Source organism: Lonchura striata, chromosome 5 (assembly GCF_046129695.1).
Source record: "Lonchura striata isolate bLonStr1 chromosome 5, bLonStr1.mat, whole genome shotgun sequence".
NCBI classification, from domain to species: Eukaryota; Metazoa; Chordata; class Aves; order Passeriformes; family Estrildidae; genus Lonchura; species Lonchura striata.
In genome coordinates, this window is record NC_134607.1 from 49001400 (window position 1) to 49023646 (window position 22247).

The 22247-nt window shown below is 38.3% G+C and overlaps 1 protein-coding gene across 2 annotated transcripts in view; it reads right to left on the minus strand.

The window, feature by feature from the left end:
* Positions 1 to 10121: 10121 nt before the first annotated feature.
* Positions 10122 to 22247, minus strand: part of LIN7A (lin-7 cell polarity scaffold A) — a 46133-nt gene continuing 34007 nt past the window's right edge. The window contains exons 3-6 of one of the 2 annotated variants that reach the window (XM_077783542.1): positions 22063 to 22134; positions 19514 to 19723; positions 14968 to 15176; positions 10122 to 13427 (exon numbers count right to left, since the gene is read on the minus strand). In XM_077783542.1, the coding sequence (XP_077639668.1) occupies positions 13385 to 13427; positions 14968 to 15176; positions 19514 to 19723; positions 22063 to 22134 (534 nt within the window). In that variant the 3' untranslated portion in view covers positions 10122 to 13384. Of the gene's footprint in view, positions 13428 to 14963; positions 15177 to 19513; positions 19724 to 22062; positions 22135 to 22247 lie in introns of both variants that reach the window. The other variant, XM_021528057.3, reaches the window with a different exon arrangement.

Genomic DNA, 22247 nt, shown 5'->3' on the forward strand with positions numbered 1-22247 from the left:
ATACAGTGGTTCACATAACTTGCAGTGTGCTTGAGAGCCAGAGCCCACACTCTGTTCACACACTGGCATATCAAGTACAATCATGTTTTCTGTTTAACTTGGCCACGATATCTAGAAGTAGGAGCTTGAAACTGTCCTCACAATAACTGCATTGTTGTTTTGATGGTATTGAATGCCAATCAGCTCTTATTAAATAGGTAAGAAAAGGTAGGTACCTCCTTACTTAGCAGAGTAGTTATTGATAGATAGTAAGTGCAAGGTGCTCTTGAAGAACTCTTCCTCTGGAGCCTAATTATTTTTAAAAAAATTGCCCATCTGTTTACTTAGAAAGACATCCAGAGAAAAAACTTTGCTGAATACATGATAAAATCCTCCACTTTTTAGAAATAAATTTGAGATACATTAAAAAGAAATCAGTATGTGTAAAATACTAGAGTAAGATGCAACAAAGTCTTCACATCCTTTTGAACCAGTAGAAATACCTGTGCACAGACATACTTTATATATGCAGGTTTTAGCAAGTTCAGAGCCTAAAAAGGGAGTCCATTGGAAGAAAGAAGAAAACGAATATGACAGTATTAGCAGATTCTTTACTTAAAATGGCATAGGAGTATTTTTGGGGGGATTGGTCATGTGATGCTTGACTGAATCTTCAGCCCCCATATAATTTTTATTATATGTAATCCTGGTATGTTATATGTAGATATCTGTAGTGTCTCAGACAAAGCCTTTGCCCATAGCTTTACCATCATACTGCTACAGGTGATTTCTTCAGAAAGCTCAGGGTCTTTAGAGATGTTAGAGACTATTGACAAGCACCAGTTCTGCAAGGGGGAGATTCTTCATCTTTTAGCTACCTGAATAGCTCTCTTTGATTCTAATCTTGAAGGTCACTTGGTTAAAAGCTGTGAGCAATACCTACAACTGTTCTTCCTCTGATTACAGGAAGAAATGTGCCTGGCAAATATTTGGTGGTTTATGAATGCTTTTATGTTACAGTTTCCTGCTTCCTTTTGAAAAGGAGAAAAGCAGTGTATAATCCAGTTGAAAATGTGGGTTATCTGCAAACAGCCTGTGCTGCAATAATTAGAGCATTGCCCCAATATTAAGCAATCCTCAAAATTTTCTGATGACGTGCATACTCAGGCAGGATTTAGCAGGTCAGAGCTGATGTCGGTGCTGTTTGGCATGGCAGACATGCAGACCTGGGCTCTAACTTAGATCTGGAAGCAGGGAGAAGAGCTTCTGGATTAATTTTGGTGCTGCAATTCTTCCACTGCAATTAAATTAAATGAGGAATCAGGTAAGAGAAGGGATAAAAACCTGAATCCATTTTGAAGACATATGCTGTGCATCTGAGCCAAGTGTGACTTAAATAGCCATAGCCTGAAAATTGGAATTTATAAGCATAACCCAAATCTAGCAGAAAGTATAACACATAAATACCTATAAAATTAAAAATAATTCAGCAGCACCCAAAGATAAGAACACCTTAAATATATTCTTTTGGTCATAATAGACGTGCCTATCTTCAAGTGACACCCTGCACTTCTGCAAGATTTTACTCCCTCTGGCTTCTCAAGAGAAGGCTGCTGCAGCTGAGGCTCTTTTGGGTGCAGGAATTCAAAGCTGAAGAATCCTTTTTCCAGTGGGATTATTCTTTTTATGAAGCTCTGTGTGTGTGCTGGAAAAGCAATTTATTTTGTCAAAAATGTGGGATAAAGCATCATTATTTTTCTCAGCTGTCACTGAGGAGTATTTGAAAGTGGTAAATCTATTTTGGGCCTGGTAGTAGCTCTAATATTTCCAGCCTGAATAAAAAAAGTAGGAAGTACAGGACATAGTCTCAACTCTCCTTCTCCACCCCCACCTACCACACCCCCCACCAAAAAAAAAAAATAAAATTCTGAAACTTAAGGGACAGATTTTTTATAGAATGAAGGATTTTAAAAAAAATGTCATTTCCCTAAAAATGGTAATCTTCTTCTGTACTTCTGTTGAAATACAGAATTTTAAATATATGACTAAAAAAATCAAGTGTACTATTTAAAGTATTGAAATATACAGGAGTTAGGTACTTTACAATATCCTATGGCAGATGGAGGCTCAAATTCTCCAGGGGGATTAGGTGTTTAAATATAGCTGAGAATCAGAGACTCCAGGTCCACAAGCTGGGTTAGGGATGCCTGGTGCCAAGGACCTTGTCCTTGTAAAGCTATACAGAACACTGGGAATATGGGAAATTCTCAACATATGGGGAGAGGCACCTGGCCCCCAGCATAGTCTCTGGGAATACACTATGTGAAGCAGGGCTCTGCCTAAATAGCAAAAATTTGATGAAGAACATGTCTTACTTAAGTGTCTTAATCTGGATTGGAATATAATGTCTTTCCCCAGTTAAAATCAATCTGCCCATCTCTCTTTTTGTCTGTCTGCCTTTTCACTCTGTGCCCAAGCCCTGTGTTTCATGGGGTAAGCAGGGACTAGTACTTCATTTACAAAGTAAAAGGGGATGTGCAATTGTTTCCCTTTTATTAACTGGGTTGTCACTTACAGCACTCACTCATGATGTGGGAAGATGAGTTTGTACCCTTTCCTGCCTATTTCAAAGGGACTGTTTTGATTAGGAGAGAACAGGGTGTTTCAGGGCATGGTGCTTCCAGTGCATATTTGAATTGCATTACTGCATGGATTAAACTAGATGGTCCTTCCTTCAGCTTGCATGATGACTTTGGCTTCTCAGACATTAAATTTGCCCCTAAATCAGATTTCTGCTTCCTTTTCCCCAGGTTTTGGGCTGGATGAGTCGCATGGCGTATTATCCTCTCTTTCTGAAGGGCTTTGTGATCTTTTTGGTCATGTGTCTGGAAGCATAGTTACTACATGGCTAAACTGTTGGTGTTTCCCATCTTGCACATTCAGGGCTGTGACAAGACCTTTTGTGTGTGCTCAGACATGATGGGAGCAGTCTGCTCATCCTCATTTTCATGTGTGTCCCTTGCAACATGTATTTTGGTCACAAAGGAGGCATACTTCTCGTTCAGCACAAATAGGCAGGGTCAGGACCTACAGCCCATGCCTACTCTTTAGATTGAATGGACATCCTGGAGCAAGAGCCTTGTAACCATTGGGCTGCTGCAGAAGGTGGATTTTTGTAGGCTGTGAACTAGATACCCTGTGACAGGAAATTCCATCAGCTCTGCCATGGTATGGTGGAGTGTGAGCCACAGGAACAGTGAGGTCCTAATCCACCACAACTATTTGCTGAATTACTTCAGTATTTCTTTTGATATTTCTAGACCTCTTTGCTTTCTAGAGGAGGTCTCCTTGCCAAACGTCATCCTCTTAGGACAAGCTGGAGCTCTAGGACAATTACAACAAGGTTTCTGATAAACATCAAGTATACATACTGGAATAGCAATATATAATAGCTGCAATATATAATAACAATAGCAATATATAATAACTCTGCCTTTGTCAAATATTGGAGGAAGTTTCTTTCCAGTGGTCACCGCACTTTGAAGAGTTATGTCCAAGAATGATGAATGGGTTTGCATATTACTTGTAGCAACTGAGAGCACTGAGTGAAAAACAAAGAAAAATCTGTGCTACCTGCAGCTATTTGTAACCTCGGGTCTTGAATTGCTTTCTGACTCTGTGGGGAAGAAGGTTAATGAATTGAGGATGAAATGGCAGTAACCTCAGGCACACATCTGGAGCATGTTGTTGTGTTATGTCTCTTACATTTCTGAGAAAATTCAGCTTCAAAGTGTTGCAATGTTGAACTATTCTAAGGACTGGTGAGTGTCCTGGGATCTTGCAGCAGAATATGGGCATCTCTTTTCCAATGCTCAAATTGTTCCTGGCTTGAATATCCTCAAAATGAATGTGTGTGTGGACAGTGACTCATGCTGAAGGATATAGAAATGTTCAGGCAGAAATTTTTTGTCCTTTTGCTGCACCACAGCAAAAGGCAGTTTAATCTGGCATGATTCTTTACACGCTTGTACTGTTCTGTGACCAGCATTTGTCACTTCGTTGTTGGTCTCAGATTGAGTCAAAGAGAGAAACAGAAAGTTTCTTACCAGGCAGAAGCCTGGAAATCTGTTGGAAAAGAATGTAAATAAGAGGTTTTATCTCCTTGTTGTTCACATTGCTTACAGTTAAGTTCTATCACTGTGTGTCAAGCACTCTGCACCAATGGATTGGGTTGTTTTCACTTCAGGACCAATGGACTTGACCTGGACAAAGCTCTGTATAAAGAGTGATGCATTTTGAAATAAATCAGAGTTTCACTCTCTCAGCCTTCTCAGTCTCTTCATTCCAGTCCTGCCTCAACAGCGTCACTTGGTTGCTTTTTTTTTAAAACTTGTATTCCCAAAAATCCTGCGAGTTAGAGTGACTTAAAGTGGTGACAGTCACCCATGTCAGATTCCTGTGCTTTTGCACATTCACGGATGCAAAAGCAGCAAGGTCCATCTCACAGCACATAGGATGCATCTAACTACTTATCCAGCTTGAACTTGCTTCTATCTTCCCTGAAAGGAAAAACTGACTAAAAAGTATATTCTGCCTGAAATAAATCCCTCTGCTATTACTAGTGCATGACAAAGACCCTGGCTGCTGTTTATACTCCTTAGAAGTTGAGGAGCGGCATCAAAATGCACAAAACCATTTTCCATCTGGGTCTCTGGGGAAGTGTGGATGGTGTCCTTATGCATTTAAACTGAGCCTTTTTTCTGCTGCTTCCCAAGCTTCTCAGTTATAAATAATGCTGATCCTGCTCCTCTACTCAGCCTTAGTGAGGCCACATCTGGTGGGCTGTGTCCAGTTCTGGGCTGCTCAGCACAAGAGAGTCATGGAGCTCCTGGAGCAGGTCAAGTAGGGGGCAACAGAGATGATTAAGGGACTGGAGCACCTCTGACGATGGGCTGAGGGAGCTGGGCCTCTTAAGCTGTTGATTCAGCATTGCCTGTCTGCTGCAGACACACAGAGTCATCATTCTTTGTCTCAGTTAATGCCTATCACTTCATACATTCAGAGTTTGCTTGGCTACTGTGCACTGATCTCTCATCAGCTAAAATGTTGCAATGTGCAGCATCTAAAATTTAGGCTTCTTATCTAATGTATTCTTGTAAGTTCCCTCTGTAGTGAATGAAGGAAACGAAGCATTTTTCATTATTAATATGAGATGCAAGAGACAAAACTACCCAAGATATTTCCTTCAGTGACGTTTGGAATAGGATGCTCCTACAGACAAACCAAGTAACCACAGTACTTTCAATGGGGAAAGTGAGACAGTGATTTTATGCTGCTACACTGGCTGAAGGAGAAACATATTAAAGTTCCGGTGGGAATTAGGACTGGCAAGGGAGAGGGATGGAGGAGAATGATTAGAAAATTCTTATTCTGTCTTCACTGGAAAAAAAAAAAAAAATTGTGTCAGTAACCATTACACAGACGAGGTGAATCACCTCTTGGAGATAATTGTGCCCTCAGCTGAGAGAGATGGTAACTGCAATTAATTGCACCTTCACTGACACTGGTCTCTGAAAATCATGTCAGGTGTTTTGCCTGACTTTTGAGTCACAGCAGCTGCTTCAACAGTGAGTTTTACAGTCAAAGAAACATGCCAAATCTTCATCTGATTTGACACTTGGAACTATTATTTTTTTCCCTCCATATTTTTTTCCACCTTTGAAGATTGTCATTCTTTAACTCTCGGCTTACAGAGCAAATTTGCTTTAAGATTGCATTTATCTCCTCAGTAAGCCAGATCACCTGCGTCGCTGAGCTGAATAATTTAATAAAGGCAAGATTGCATCTAAAACATAATTTGGAGGTGTACAAATTGTAATGCAGACAGCTGCTGAGGGTTCATTAGTTCAGCAAAGGCTCTGGTTGGAGACTCTTTCTTATTGCATGAAAATCACTTGCATTTTGTTGGAGTCAATGACATTTCTCACATCCTTGCTCCCTGCAGATTTAAGTAATCATCCTAGAATTAGCCAGGGATACAGGGAAGAAACCAGCCTCAGCCACACTAGCTTCAGTGGAAGACTTGTTTACAGCTGTCAGGAGATTATTATTTAAAGCAATTGGCATGCATTTTGACAAAATATATTTTCAGCCTTACCTTAAAGTCTGAATTTGCCAAACAGGTAGTCACACAGGATAAGCATAAGTTTCCTGTTACACTTCCTTGCTACAATTGTAACCTTTGTAAGAATCAGGGGGTTTCTAATGGATCTGGAGAACTTGGGCTGCTGTTAAGCACAATAGTCAGAGCATGAAAACTGAACAGGACATCTGGTCATTAACAAACAGTGAAGGCTATCAGAGCCTGGGCTTTACTTCTGGAGCTTGCTGAAGGTAGGATTATTTTATAATTTTGACTTCTTTCCTCTGTACTTTTTACTAAATAGTGGTGACAGTTTTCTGAAGGCTCCTGTATTTGTCAAGCTGGTGCTTCTTGGGGGTATTGCCTTCTCTCAGGTCTTTCAGAGAAGAATCTGCCTGAGAATATAAGATGTGGTATACAAAATGTAGCTCCTAGTTTGTTTTCCCTGCTGAATAAAGGAGAACTTTTAGATGCCTGCATACTTCAGCTAAATATCAAAGCCTTGATTTAAGTTGTGGTGGAGGAAGAGGAAGAAATGAAAGGAGCGTCTAGAAGGGGATAAATAAAAACGCCTCTAATAAAAAATAATAATAAAAAAATCCATAGATACACCTGGATCTAATGATCCTGGATTCTATTTGGGTGTCCCTCTGTGGAGGGTAGTGCCAGGCAGTGGTACAGACTGTTACCATCTTTGAGAAAAATCACAGCTACAATGGAAACCCAATTTGATGGCTATCTTTGGCAAGTCCCCTGCTAAAAGCAGAGCAGCAGCTGCAGTAGGAGATTCATGGTTTGCATCAATTTTTAACTGCACCTAGTTTACATGGCTCCTTTCAGCAAGGCATAGAGACGTGCTTCATCTATCATTTACTTCAATGTAGATGATACAGTTGCCTAGCATTTGGGACATTTTTTTCGTCAGTATATGTATAATCTTCAGCAGCAGCAACAGTAGGTGAAGTGTGATCAGACCCTGTGTGCGGTCCAATACCATGTTAATATTTACATCAATATTTACATTTACCAAGAATTATTACCCAGGTAAGTGTATTGCCTTATTGCCATAATCCTATTGTTAATTGCCATTCGTAACACAGGGAGTTAACTCCAGTGGTGTTATTCTACATATAAATCAGGTTCAGTTCTGAACTGTCCACTCACTGTTAAAATGTGTGGCGATATGCTGAACGAATGCTGCGTGCATGCCTGTGTGCAGCTTCTTAACGCGGGGAGGAAAGAAGCCCGAGCAGCTCTCGGTGCCATGAGCGTCGTTTTACACTAGGCGTCTCCCTTGGCGTATTTATTCAGCTGCGAGCCCCACCTGCCATGCCCGCCGAGAGGAGTTAGTCGGACTTGGGGACACAGATTTGTACAACAGGGCTGTCAACCTGCTACAGTGCCATACACATAGTGGAGACAAATATTGCTCAAAAGACCCAGTCAGCACTTATACTTTAGTCTGAGTTAATTGATGCTTAAAGCCCCTTCACATGACCAAGTCTTTGAATAGTTTAATTTCTTTCTGTCAATCCTACAGACAAGATAAAGACAACATGCACAAAATTGAGGCTTGAAAGGTGGTGCTGGTGTAAGTTTTGCACTTGAAGCATGGTGTTAGTAATGAAATAAATATTTTGTTACGTGTTTGATCCCTCAGAGTTTAAGAAAGGCTCTTGCTTTCTCATTGCTTACTGATAAAAACTTACTTTGAAATTTAATTTCAAAACAAAACATTGGTTCTTGGATGTCTTTTTATAATACACTTTCAGACTGGATGGCTGAAGGCACTGACTCAGTGTTAGGATGCTGCCAGGAGTTGGTTCCACATTTTTACCTGTGAAATTCCAGACAGACATAGGTCTACATGCCACATGTGATGGGTTTTCTTCACCTATAAACTTCACTTGTGTGTGCACAGTGACTCTGACCTACTGCATGTGTGGGAATTCATGATGTAATGTCTCCAGCAGGTTTAGATGTCCATTGGTTTCAGACAATGAGCTGTTTTTTAAGCCAGAAGAGGGTGTGTGGTTGTTCCACAGTCACTGTCATGGCATAGATTGCTTTGTCAGCAGGGAACTAAATGCAAGAGAAAATTGTCACCTGATGAAAAAGGGGTGACTCAGGAAGAAGATTACTTTCTTGGCACATCTATTTTTTTTTAAGGTTTATCTACCATTTTTTTGTGTAAGGCAAGTAAGACAGCTGACTATGGTGGCCATGAGAGGGCAGCTAATGGATGTGGAGTGTAAGTGAAGAGCAGAGCACTCCAGAAGGTAGACATAACAAAGCCTAAATGCCATACTTGGCTGAAGAGATTGTATGTGATCAAAAAGTGTGAGGAGTGACTCAGCCAACAGAAAACTCACATGGAAAGAAGGGTAGGGGAATACTGCAGTGGGAGAGTTGGAGTAGATTATGGTGACCTCTGGGCTCTTGTCAAAGGGAATTTGTGAAGCCAAAAGGTGGAGTGATAGGAGAAAGATCAGTGAAGTAATTCTGAGTTGCTCTCAACTGAGTTGGGCCCACTCTTGCCCACCAAGCTGTTCATGGCTACCTTAACATACCCAGGGTTCTTCCCATGCTGTTTTTTTAAAGCATTTTGTCTTTCTAAAAACTGCTATAAGAGACATAAAAAAGTAACTCAACATAAAAGAGTAACTTATTCAGATGAAAATAATATTCTATATTTCTTGAGAAGTTTTCATGGATATGGGAAAAATTTTAAATATCTTCCCTCTTCTGTAGTGCTGCACTGGCTATTCTGTACTTCAGAGATTGTACTTTATGTTTCTTCAATTTCAACAGAAATTTATGGAAGCGTCTCCTGGGATCCAGTTTTTAATTGGGCCAGTTTACAAGACAATCTCAGGCTTCCAATCGGTAATAAGTGCAATTTATATTGATCTGTTTTGGGATGTCAAAATTAAAAGGTTGGGCAAGATTTACAACTTCAGGCTTAATACAGTTTCCCTTGAAATGAACATGAATTTGTGTGTCTATGTGTCTAACATACCCACTTTGAGAACATACATTTAGAGCTCTCTCAACTTGAGAACTGCTGGTGGGGAGATACTGTAATAGGACTAATGAAGAAAGTCTCTGTAGGACTGGGATATGTTTGGGTATCACTTTTTTGCAGCACAATCCAGCTTCACACATCTCAGTGAAGAAGGAAGAGAAGAGATACTCCTCTACCCTATCAGCTCTTTATGGTTTTGATAAAAGGAATTGAAATTGCTGAATCATATGCTTTTCTTGTGGTTGATGAGTTGACAAGAATGCGTGAAAATAACTATAAGAAAGTAAATGCAAAGCTAATCAGAAGTTAAACTCCTTTGTGGCTTTTTTTCCTCTTGGATCTTGGCATTTGTAATCTTTTTATTTAATCCTAGATAGCTGCAGGATTTAGATTTCAGAACTGGGCAAGTTTTGCTATGACTTTTGTTATCCCAAATCCCTACAGTGGAAGTTTAATGGCTGTAATTTTTGTGCACCTCTGTTTGTAATCAGAAATCAAAAGCAATAGTTCATATTTTTGGTTGCAGGTATTGTAAAATGCAGACACACTAGCCCAGTGCTGGGGTGGCAGTACAGACTTCTGGTATTAGCATTCACAAGCTGAAGCTTGTTGCAATCTGCTCCTATATGCACCACAACCAAAGCATTTTGCTAACAATACGTGTGCTGAGCTCTTAGATTTCTTAGAATGGTTCAGAACATACATCTGTAGTGACAGTAACCTCTTTACAAACCAGAACGCGTGCAAGGACTTTTGGTCGCCTGAGCTACGCATGTAGAGGTTTAAGATAGGGAATTTAAACACTGGGGACTTTTTATTTATTATTTCAAAGCTGTGTATGAGTGTAGCAGCAACACCCCCTCAAAAGCCACTATTTATTCCAAGATAGTAGTTTAAGTTGTTTAGTAGTGGCTCTGCTTATGATTTTTTTAACAGAATACCTTACTATATTTTAAGATGTATGCCAGAGACAGGTGGAATGCATCACATTTAATGGATACCTCTAACTCTTGACTTTGGAAACAGTCAGTGTAAGCTCCACAGCTTGATTTTGGACAGCTGAAGGTAGAGACAAGGAGTTAATCAAACATGTATCTAAATCCTTCTGCTTGTTCAGACTGCATTCACTTCATGGACAAGCAAGGTTAACATGGGTCTGCTTACAAGACTGTTTGAGCACATCCCTAATTCATCCTGACCTTCTCATGGTTAAGCACAATGATCTGTACATCTCATCACACATGTACTGCAGCAGGCACACATTCTTGTAAACTGGCCCAGAATACTCTCGGGTTGAGAAATCTGTTTGGTTTTATTGGATGCTGGATATGGAAATGGTCTCACTAATACTTATGGAGAAACAGTACTGCTTCTAGCTAATAATCCACTGCTTACACATGGAATGGTCCTTATTACTTCCAGACACTTTTCTGCATAATTCTGAAATTCAGGCCAGTGAGCTTTTTGTTTTATCAAAGATTATGGAATTCTTCAATACCTTATAAAGTGCCAGTCACATCAAATATCACAAACAGAAAAACTATGGCTAGCACAGCAGAGCTATCAACTTCACTAAGTAAATACCACCGACCCTATATCTCTATTATTATTAGATCCTGCATCTGGATCTTTAGGGTAAGTGTACAAGATGCAAGAGTGTGTAAACATGCCTTTGACTACTGTAACAAAGAGACAAAAAAGGCATCTTGGATCTCCTACCTCTGTTTGCTGCCAGTGCAGAGAAACATGAGGGAGCCCTAAAGGTAAATATAGGCAATAAAGCTCACTCAGTTGACTGAAAGAATATCAATTTAGTGTAGTGTAACAGCAAATGCCAGGAGACCAATCAGTCAAAATACAATGCACAGATACCTGCAGACCCATATGTGGAAAGGGCTGCCTTTCCTGCACATTCTGAATACTAATTCAGCTGTGCACATATGGAAGTACTATGCTGAATCAGGACTAAATACATTTAAATCACAAATGAAAATACCAGCTATAACCAAGACCATATCACAGGCTTAGGGACAGTGGTTATTTTGATATTAAGTAGCTGTATGATTTATTGATCAGTAAGGGGTATGAAATCAACAGAAAGTTATTTCTTCCTGTTTCCACTTCAAAATCATTGACAGTTCTTACTGTTAAATGCTGGCAAAGACTAGAATGTTAATTTTAATGTGTATAAATAATTTATTGAATAATAATATATGAAAATGAATTTTATATGAGTCTCTGTATGAATGACAGTCTATTATTGAAATTTATTAATAAGCACATTCCACTCAAATTTTTTGAGGAAGAGGAGGGAAGGAGGTTGAGAGGCAGTTTGGAAAAATGCAGTACAGTGGGCTGACTAAATCTGAATATACTTGGTCTCTGAAAATGCAGCTATCAGTCTAATCCAAATCATACTGATGAGATACATGACAGTTATATGCAGTCATAATAACAACTTAAATACCATCAATATTAATAGCAATGCCTGTTTGAGAACAGTTTTAAAATAGGTACGAACAATTTTTATTAAGTATAAAAAGACACCGTGCAGAGCACAATACAATATATTTCATCTTCAGTTCTGGTAGTTCTCAAGCTCCACTGTCTTAACTGATATTGTCACCAATAGTTGCTGAATATAATTACCTCTCTGTATAAGATGAGGCTTCTCTCGATGAATTCATGCTGTTTGGTTTTAAAGATACAGTAATTTCCTTTCAATGGCAACTTACACTGATAAAACACTGTCAAGACTGTTGGCTAGCCTGCATTTGGTTTCTAACATATGCTATGATACTGCCAATTTATCCTGTTTTGCTTTGTATCTCTCTGTTTGAGAACAGACCCTCCAATATATTAATTGTTTCTGACTTCATTCCAAGTTCACAACCAGAACACTATTTCTGACCATTTATACATTCCTTTCCTTACATTACTGAACTTTTACTGACATCAGCAGGAGTTTCCAACATGCAATGACTATATGGTTTTCCCCTAATCTCCCTTTCTCCCCCAAATCTTTTCTAATGAAGTATAGAAGGCATGTAAAAAGATCTTTTTTTTTAGGATTTAGGGGTCCATTTTCTTATTTTCTTGAAAGCAGATGACATTTATAGACTTCTAGCTTTTACTATCTTCTTTGGAAAAGCAGACATGTAAACTTTAGAACTTACAGATTTTGCTTGCACATTCCAATTCCCTTTAATTAAAAAAAAAGTCAGAACTGTAATTTCAAGTTGATTTAAATAATAATGTGTGAGTCTCAAAAAAACAACTACACTTCCTCCTCTCTAAAATATATTAACATTCGACTGGAAAATAAATTAAACAATACAGAAGTGCAGAGATTATGCTGTCACAGTAATATCTGCCAAACAAAGCTTGGTCTTTTGCTAACATTAGCTTACTACATTTGCAATACATGCTAAGCAAAGACCCTACTTCTCTAACAGGTACATTCAGACAATATATATTTTATGGAATAAATATATAATATATCTAGTTATAGATTTCTGAATAGTAACTATAATAGATACAAGCAATACCTACGTTTAAAAATACAGTTCTAGGCTTCCCTAACTTTACTACTAATAAAATTAAAGTTGACCTAAAACTCTCTCACTCTGTTGATGCATAATAAAATATATGGAAACACCAAGAGTAAAAAGCCAATTGCTTCTACAAATGGAATACTTTATAAATATAGTAAATTGCTATTTCCAGAGGGAAATCTGAAAATTATAAACAGGAAGTTAGGTTAAAACAGCTCTACTGGATATAGTACAAAGTGGTTATGAAGAACGATGTACAAGTTTGATGTCTGTGGCAAAATTTTGAACTGATGGTTTTTATTTGTAGAGATAACTGTAGAGAAAGATCCTGCTCTCAAAAGCAGCTAATCTTAACCTCTTTAAACAAAACTTTCAGTGACCAGAGAAAGCCACCTAGAAATTTGTCAGAGTAAGGAGTGCAAGATAAGATCAAACAGAATTATTTGGAAGCCCTGGACTTCGCTGTTTCATAGGGTTTACCAATCATGCTGTTCTCATTAAGAACAGAGTTGCAGAAATAAAAGGTATCTGTGACCCCTGTGTGCTGAAAAGCTTTATCATGATGGTGCCCTCCCTACAACTCACTTTAGTCTGGTACTGTACATTCTCCAGATGAATTCTGTTTCATGTTCCTGTAGTTGTTTTCTTTTGCTGGAATACGAGAGTACAACTCTGGTTGCCTGATTACTGAACTCTTGATTGAGCCTTCTTCTTTCTCGAGAACAACCTAGAATTAAAGAAACACATTGCTCAGAGCAAGCATAAAGAATTGAGGAATTAAGCTGGTGGGTGTCTCTGCCTGACATTTTTCCTTTTAAATTTAAAATCAGCAAAAATTCCTTACTTGCTACTGAAATTATTTAGGCAACAGAAAAAAAATTAAAAACTTAATGTGTATGTCTGTCTCCTGCAATGGCCTTGGTTTACATAGAAACCCCAAACTTACTTCATGAAATACTACTGTTTATACCTCTTGTCTGAGTAGAGGCTCTGAGGTGGGATTCAAAACCTTACCAGGGCCCTTGTTTGCCTCAACAAATCTGGAATACTGGTGGTCACGGGACAGGGTGTTTACAAGGTGGGTGTTCTCCCCTGAATACCAACAGAGGTCAGTGTCAACACTGATAAGGATGAAACCATCACTGGGAGCTTCAGATTTTGACCATTTGGAGACTTTCTGAGTAACTTATTGACCCTTTTAGTACACCTATACTGTTTTGGGAACAAACAACTATGAGATGAGGGTTGGTATTTAAGTCACTGGGACATGCTTCCTGCTTGATTTTATTAGGCAAATGGAGCATATCTCTAAATGTATTCATAGCACAAATTCTCAATGATTTCAGAAAAACTGTATATAGAGAACCTCTGAACCTCACATGCTACTGGGAGACTTGCAAGCCTTTTGGAAGTTATTATGATATTGAATGTCAGTTAACAGTGAATTAAATAATTTGTACCAAACTGTATCCAAAAGCAAGCACTTAAGAGGTGCCATGTAGAGTAACCAGAATGAAGTCTGGGTTCCCTGTTTCAAGGAAGAGTTTTGGAAGACTTTTCTTCACCTACCACCAGCAAATCTTGATGTTTCATTGTAGAGTGGCAAGAGATTAGTTGAAAATGCTTTAAACTGTCTAAATCTGGTGGCATATTCTTATTTGTCATAAATGCTCTGGTTGTTAATATAAAAAAAAAGCATTCCCAGGACTTCTTTCAATTGCAGATAAGCCTTAAGTGTCTAGTGGCTTTTGATCTCAGGGTTATTGGTAGGAAAGTGGCTCCGGAATTTGATAGTACCTTTAACCTATTTTCAAAATGCATCTTTACTGGGAAAAACCAAATGGAAATATACCAAAGAATGAGCTCTACTCATCTTGACTGCAGTAAGTGCTGGCTGGGCCCCCAAGGATACCTCCAGGCCCTTGACTGCCCGCCTTGGGGCTCCCTCCATCCTGTCCACAGCCCAGGACGTCATGTCAGCCCCTAGGGCTGTCATCTCCTGCCCCAACAATGCCAGCAGGCCCAGCCTCCAGCTCCCCATAGCCCTTCCCTGCCCAGCCATGGGGTCCCACTAAACTGGGCCCACGGTGAGCTCATGTCCCAGCTTGTCTCTATCCCCCAGCAGGTGCCCAGGTCTGGGGCTGCCCTGCTCCTGTTTGGGGCTGAGATGGCAGCAGACGCTGCCCTGACAGGCCCCTGGAAGTGGCTGGCCTGGGTGGGGGGCTGCCAGTGGACTTTAGGGAAGAACAATGAATCCTCTCACCTACGACATATGATTTTGCTGTGTAGTTTGCTGCTGTTGCTGCTGCTGAATGAGCAATTGCTGCTGTTGCCGGCGCCGGGCTGTTCTCAGCTTTTCGAAGCGAGCCTCCATCTCCTCCAGCACCTTGGGAGTGTAGCGCACCACCAGCTTCACGCTGTCCTTGGCTGCCTTCAGCAGCTCCACCGCCTTCTCGTGGTGCTCTCCTTCCACACTCTGGGAGCAGGGAGAACAAATTTAATAGTGAAAATGGTGCTTTGATCTAGAGCTGTGTCTTTTTCATATGGAAAGCGTGTTTTTTGTAGTTTACACACCTTATATTTTTTAAGGGACCACTAAAAAGAAAGCATTAAGTCTTACGCACTGCCGGGCATGTATTAATTTTCAAGCCCTGATTTCTATGCTAATGTTGCTTGGAATAACTGTAAATTTCCAAAACAGGAAGATGACTCAGCTGGTATATAGATTATACTAATATATGATTATAATCTATAATATATTAAATTTCTACCATTAAGTGGACTGACTGGAGTCATATCCCTTTTAGGCATGTGCATCATTTCATACCTTAAGAAAAAGGGAAAAATTTTCTAATGGTGCACAATTGTTCACATGTTGTAGGACATATTCCAAAAAACAAAAGTATCTCTGCACAGAAGAAACCTAACAGCCTGACCATCTGTGACCTTCACATGGGTTTTAGATCATCTAAAAATAAGTCTTCTTCTTTCCATTTAAAATAAATTGAAGCTTGTCTGTTAAAATAAAATAAATTGAACCTGCTGTGTTTTAAAACTCTTATGTATACTAAGCTTTTAGAAATATAAATCTTAACTTAGGAGAAAGTGTACAAAATTTGGTATTGTTTTATATTTTCTTTTTTGCTTGTAAATCATGGTCAGAATGGCATGGACATTCAGAGGAATCAGAGGATATTCAGTGCTGTCATTCTCGTTTTGCTGTGCAACAGCATGAACTTAGAACAGCCTATGAATACACATTGTAACCTCCCAAGTTACATGCAGTAGAAACATTTGTTTGCTTTCAAAATGCTGGATGGTTCTTATTAACACCAATAAGAAATTGTGATTGTTTTGTAAGGGAATAATAAGATGGGGTGTTTTAATACTTCATTCAACAACCTAGCAAACTGCATTTCATTCATGCTTGTTTTCTCTCCTGGTTGTCCCCAGCCTTGCTCTTCCAGTTTGGACAGTATTTTCTAATTAGACGTGAAGGGTTTGACTTTGTTGCTATCCAGGTCAATGGAAAACTCCCATTGATCTGAATAGTAATGATGCAGAATTAAGCCTAATGCTCTGAGCCATAAGCAAAGAGGGGAAAAAAGCAACGGCAAACATAGCGCTGCTAAATACAAATCCTGCTCTCTGAACACACCTCACTAAGATCCTGACAACCACAGTTTGCAGTGTTATTAATATGATGGTTAAACTTGCTCTTAATGTCTTTATTGCTGCTTGCACTCCAGTTTTCAAGGTATTACGAAAGCTTTATCTGCTTAACAACAGCTGCAGAAGTGAAATAGCAGAGGCCCTTGGAGCAGGAAAAAGGAAAGGACAAAGGGAGTTGTTTTTCTGTTGGAATGCTTCTGCCTCTGCAAACCTCTAAGGCTGTGCTGGCAAAGGACCGCTACTGGTATTGGTCATTCCTAGACAAGGTACTTTGCTGACTGGATTATGCTGGTGGGGGACATTACAAGGATCTGACACACTCATATTACTTTAGAACTGCCCACCTAATGGATAAAATTGGTTTTGAAAGTATGTATTTACTTAATATTTAATTTTTTATTACGTATACTTTTATACACTTATTCCTTTTTTCCATTATTGCATTGGCAGATTGCATCAAAGAGAAGGTTGGAAAAACACTACAAAGACAAGAACAGCTGAAAGAAATGCAGATATTGTATGGGCAAATACCAAGCATTTCTCTATCCTGGTCACAGACTTGCCATAAATCTAGAAGAAAAAAATTCACTTTCCTAAAGACAAAAAAGAAAATCTGTTAGCCCACAAGTTGGGAGATTGAGAAGAATATTTCTATTAGGTATCCCTACACAAATACTTGGTTGACAAATTAGTCATTAAAAATCTATTTTGCATCCTTTCAGTATCTGACTCACACAAGGTATCTGACAAATGCCGAATCTTTGCCAGATATCAACAGGCACCAGCAACTGTTTTTGTCAAGCCATCTGTAGAGCTTGCTGCTTTCCATTTCCTTTATTTTTAGGGGGTATGGGACAAAAGTATGTAACAAAATCCCCAGCATAATGAGAAAACACTGTTTTTTAACATGCAGCAAAACAGCTCAGGAAACGCTCTTCCCAGTCATGCTGGGAAAACAAATCTGGATTCTGAACACACAACTCTAATTTTATGTTGCTAATTATGAAGTTGGATAACCATCAGTGATTGAGCACAAACAAGTTACAGATATTTAATTTCATGTCCCACCACTGAACAGTCTGTTCTGTTGAACATACTGTACATTATTTGCTTTTCTCCAGCTAAATTAAGAGAACCACAGAGTGAATTAGTCCCAATGAACAATGCTAAATTTAGATTTTTTTTTGTCCCATTTCAAGCTGTTTGCAAACAAATAAACACTTCTATAATTTTTGCCTTTTTACAAATTATTTTGTGTAGGATTGTTTAGCCCAAGACTGGTTTATGAACAGTTGATCATTACTATGAAGGTGGTGAGGCCCTGGAACAGGTTGTCAGAGAATTCGTAGATTGTCTCATCCCAGGAAGTTCAAAGTCAGGTTGGATGGGGTTCTGAGCAACCTGCTCTGGTGAAGGTGCTCCAACCCATGGTAGGAGGCTTGGAATGAGATAATTTTTAATGTCCCTTTAAACCCAAACTGTGCTATGATTCTATGATTATTTCAAGTATGCAATTTGTATTCAAACTTTGAATTCTGTTGTTTACACTCTGAATACAAACATATTTCTCTTGCATCTCTAAATCAACTTTCTCATGTCTCCATATGCAATTGAGAATTTTGTGCTATGTTTTTTGCTGCATTACCTAAATAGATATTCTAGAGCACATGCATCAAATTTTGACTGGAGAATCATAAAATAGAGGTGACAAAAGGGTCAAATTCAATATATCTTGACATCTGAATGTTCATCACTTTCCTCTCTGGTCTTTGTCTAGACACTGTTGACAGTAAAAGGATTTTTCAAGAACCATCCATCAATTAGTAAATTGAAACTATTTTCATCTGCCTTTTTAATCACTTGTTGAGAGAAACAGCAACAAAATTCTCTATCAACTTTAAATCAGTGTGAAGTTCAGGCAACCAACTTCCTTAAATATTCCATTTATTTCTTTTTCTTTGACACTAAATAATCTTTTCAGCAGGTTTATCTTTCCTTTCTCATTGCTATTTGGTACAAGCAAGTTTTCAGAACTAGCATTTCTCTTTTGAGACCACGATAATTGATAGAAGAAGTGGTAAAAAGTCTGTTTGAAGTGTTACCCTAATGTTTTGTTACAAGAGAAAGGGAATAGCTACTGTTGAGAGAAATAGATGAAAACATAGAAGCATTTTTATTGTTTTTGCCTTTGAACAAGGAAGAAATTTAAGTTTTAAAGTCTTAGATTTCTGACCAGACTCAGAAACTGCTACTCTGTGTCTTTGATGCATTTAAATACAAGGTTAGATAGAGGTTTGCATGGAAAAAGACTACGTATTCATAAAGGGAAGGGTAAGGTTATGTGAATGAGTATCCTTATCTTAATACTTTATATTCCTTTGTAAAAGAGCACACAAAGCAAAATGAAAGGCAGAATTTGACCTCTACCATGGAGTCAGAGCCTTATGTGTCCTCTAGTCCAACAACCTCTATGTTTACATTCACAGTAAAATTACTAGAAAATACTCTACCTTGATTTAAATGAAAAATGACCATGAAAAAAATGTACTTTTTTACCAAGCATAGATGCTCCCTGCATGGGAGCATTTGACTGCTGACAAAGATATTACAGCTGGATGAATACCACTAAAAGAAATCTGGAATGTAGATTCTAGATTTGCATATCTCCACTGCATATCAGCACCAAATGTGCTTACCACATTTCTTTCAATTTTATGTGTTCAAAGGCTTTGAAGGTCACAAGACTACAGAAGTGCCACTGTGTCATCACTCTGCTTGGAAAGGGCTGTGTGCCTTGAAGGCTACAAAATGAAAGAATGACACTCTGTTATTAAGCTTTTACTGCAAGAGTAATTCACAGAATTATCAATTATCATTAAGGACATAGGTTCCTTGTAAATTAGGCAGGTGGTGTGGATTTGAAATGAAGCTCTTCAAGCACTCTGCATTACAACAGAAATTATAATGGCACAAAATTGTTGGTGGAGCTCTGCCTCACTGCACCACAAACTCACACTGAAGGTCTCTCACAGAACTAATTATTTTTGTTTTGTGCGGCTGCATTTTAAATCATTATGTTAGAACATCTGTGAAAAATGAAAATCCAGATTAATATGAAAGCTCTATCAAATTTCCACATACCACTCCATTAACTGAAAGCAGTTGGTCCCCACGTTTGAGCCCACCATGCCTTTCTGCCACTCCTCCAGGAATGATGCGAGAAATATAAATAGGTGAATTTTGTTCCTTTCCTCCCATGACATTAAAGCCCAGGCCTTCCTCAGTCTTTGGCAGCTCCACCACTCGTGGGTGTGAATGGCCTTCACTTGCAGCAAATGCAGCAACTGTTGCCTGGAAGAAAAAAATTATTGATTTGGCTATTTAAGGGTAACAGTGATAGACACTTCATTGTTCATTTGCAGGAATAATTCCTTCCTGTGAAAACATTTCAGTATCTTGCTCTGACATTTTCTGATTATTTGAAAATATTTTAAAAACATCAAGTTCTATGTCAATGTTCCTGAAATAAAGGAATAAATAGTATAGGTGACTTGTCAAAGATAATACAGAAAGTTACCAGCAGAGCCAGAAGTAGGCACCAGGAAGCCTTACTCTGTGGTGATGCACCCTTATGATCATTAGTGCATTTCTTCTTTGCCTTTTCACAGGGAGAAAATGTATTCCTGTGGGATAAGATAATGGGATCTCTAATGTGTTCCTAGCTGAAATTAAGTGGATGAACTGAATTTTTAACTCTCTGCTTTGCTTTCAGAGTTATGGAATAATTTATTTTAAATCCTCGTATTATTAAATTAAAAATTTAATTTATAATCTTTGTGAAGTCCTGCAACCTAAATAACTTTTGGAACAGGAGTAGGAGGTTTTATTATATAATTCTGTCAAAACTTTTATGGAAAAGTTTAATCTTAAGACAAAACCATATACATAAATCAATTAGAAAAATCTAGATTGTTTAACATATTCCAGGGAAAAAAACAAAGAGAAGTTACATACTGTAAAGCTTGCATCTGGGAAAATATTAGATTTACACTTGATTTTTCACTACAAGCATTTTCTTACTTATTTGCCTTAATATTAATAAATCATTAAATAAGCATAAAGAAAATATTTTGTAGTTTTAAAAATGTATTTGTAGTTCAAACTGCTTGAACAATTTTGCATTACACTAATATTTTTGAGCATCCTATAATGCTTATGCTTAATCAAAGCTAGTGGATGATGTGACATAATGGATCATTCCCAATTACATGTTTTTGCACATGCAGAACTTGTCATCATGCATACATATTATGTTAGACATGAATGCAGTAGGAGAATGAAATGCAGACAGCCCAGAAATAACCAGGAAATATTGCGATATTGAAACATTGCTCTGTAACCTGCTGTTCTATATGAGTAAGAAATGAGAATGGGAAACACTAATTGGACTTCACCCCATTTACTAAATAACATAGCAATAATTTCTATGTCTATCTGCAGTGTAAACAAATCAGGATTTTATTTACATATTTCTCCATATAGAATGAAAGATCCTACAAATTTACACTGACCATTAGCTTTCAATTAGAAGGCTAAAATAAGAAAAGCAGCCTACAGAAAAGCAAGTCCTATTTATTATAGAAAATACACTGCAGTTTAGAGTATATTAGGTTATTTGCTGCTGTTATAGAGCTTGCTTCCCTAAAATACTCTTAAATCATTTTGTAACACACTCCCAGCCTTCCTCTTCTGATACAGCTTTAAATTATAATATCTGAACATAAATACTTAATGGTAAGAGGTCTTAGTTCCACTAGAACTTCAGGGAGTTTATGTTCAAAGGAATGGGACCATAAAGAAGTATCTCTAAAAAAGATTTATGTGTTTTGCAATTCATCTTGCATAGAATCTGCTATACCACATAAAAGACAGTGTTTTGTACTAAATGATAATGGGAAAAAGAAAGCTGTGGTGGACCCCCTTGTTTGGAAGCATCTATTTTTGTTCATGTTATGAAAATACACAGCATACTTCATACTGGCACATAGAATGGATTCTTTCATGGTTGTGTGAACTTCCTAATCATTTCAGCAGCAGCAGTAACATAGCTGTCATTGTCTTAGGATATAAGAAAGGCAGGTCCACATGGATAAAGAGACTATATTTTATTAAAACAGGCAATGTATCAGAAAAAACCCAGGTTTACATTTAGCTGTGGACTCAATAAAATGTTGGATCAGGCCATTTCTGTCACTGTTTATCCTTACCATTTGCACAATACCTACAGTTCCCATTAGTTAAAAGGGGAATTTTGATTGTTTAGTTTCTACCTCCCAAATAACTGTGTCCTCTCCGGATGAGATGTATGGGAAAACAGTCCATTAAAATATTGGTTGTTGCAGGCAGACTGCTACAGAAGAACCAGTAGATTTGCTTTTGCAAAGCAACTTTTTAAAAAGCATCATATTCCATAAAATCATTCTCTTTTCTTAAGCTACAGAAGCAGCATAAAGGTTGAAATTTTCCATTATGATTGTTACCTGGGAAGTAGCACTGGTTCTAGACTCTGGGCTGCCACTGATGTCTAAATTTTCTTACAGTGTACACACGAATACCTGAAACACACACGCGCACAGTCAATTACTAGATCACTTTGGTAACACATATTTCAACAGCTGCACGTATCCTACCTTTGCAGTGGCCCTGGCTCGGAATTCGGGGCAGCCATTAACAGTTATGGTTTCATGCATGTATTGATACACCTAAAATGTTCATGAAAATAAAATGAAATTAATTATAGGAGCAAAACAAGGACTTTATATTAACCCAGAGAGGAGAGTCCCTCTCCCTCAGAACTGACTTTTATTACTGCTGT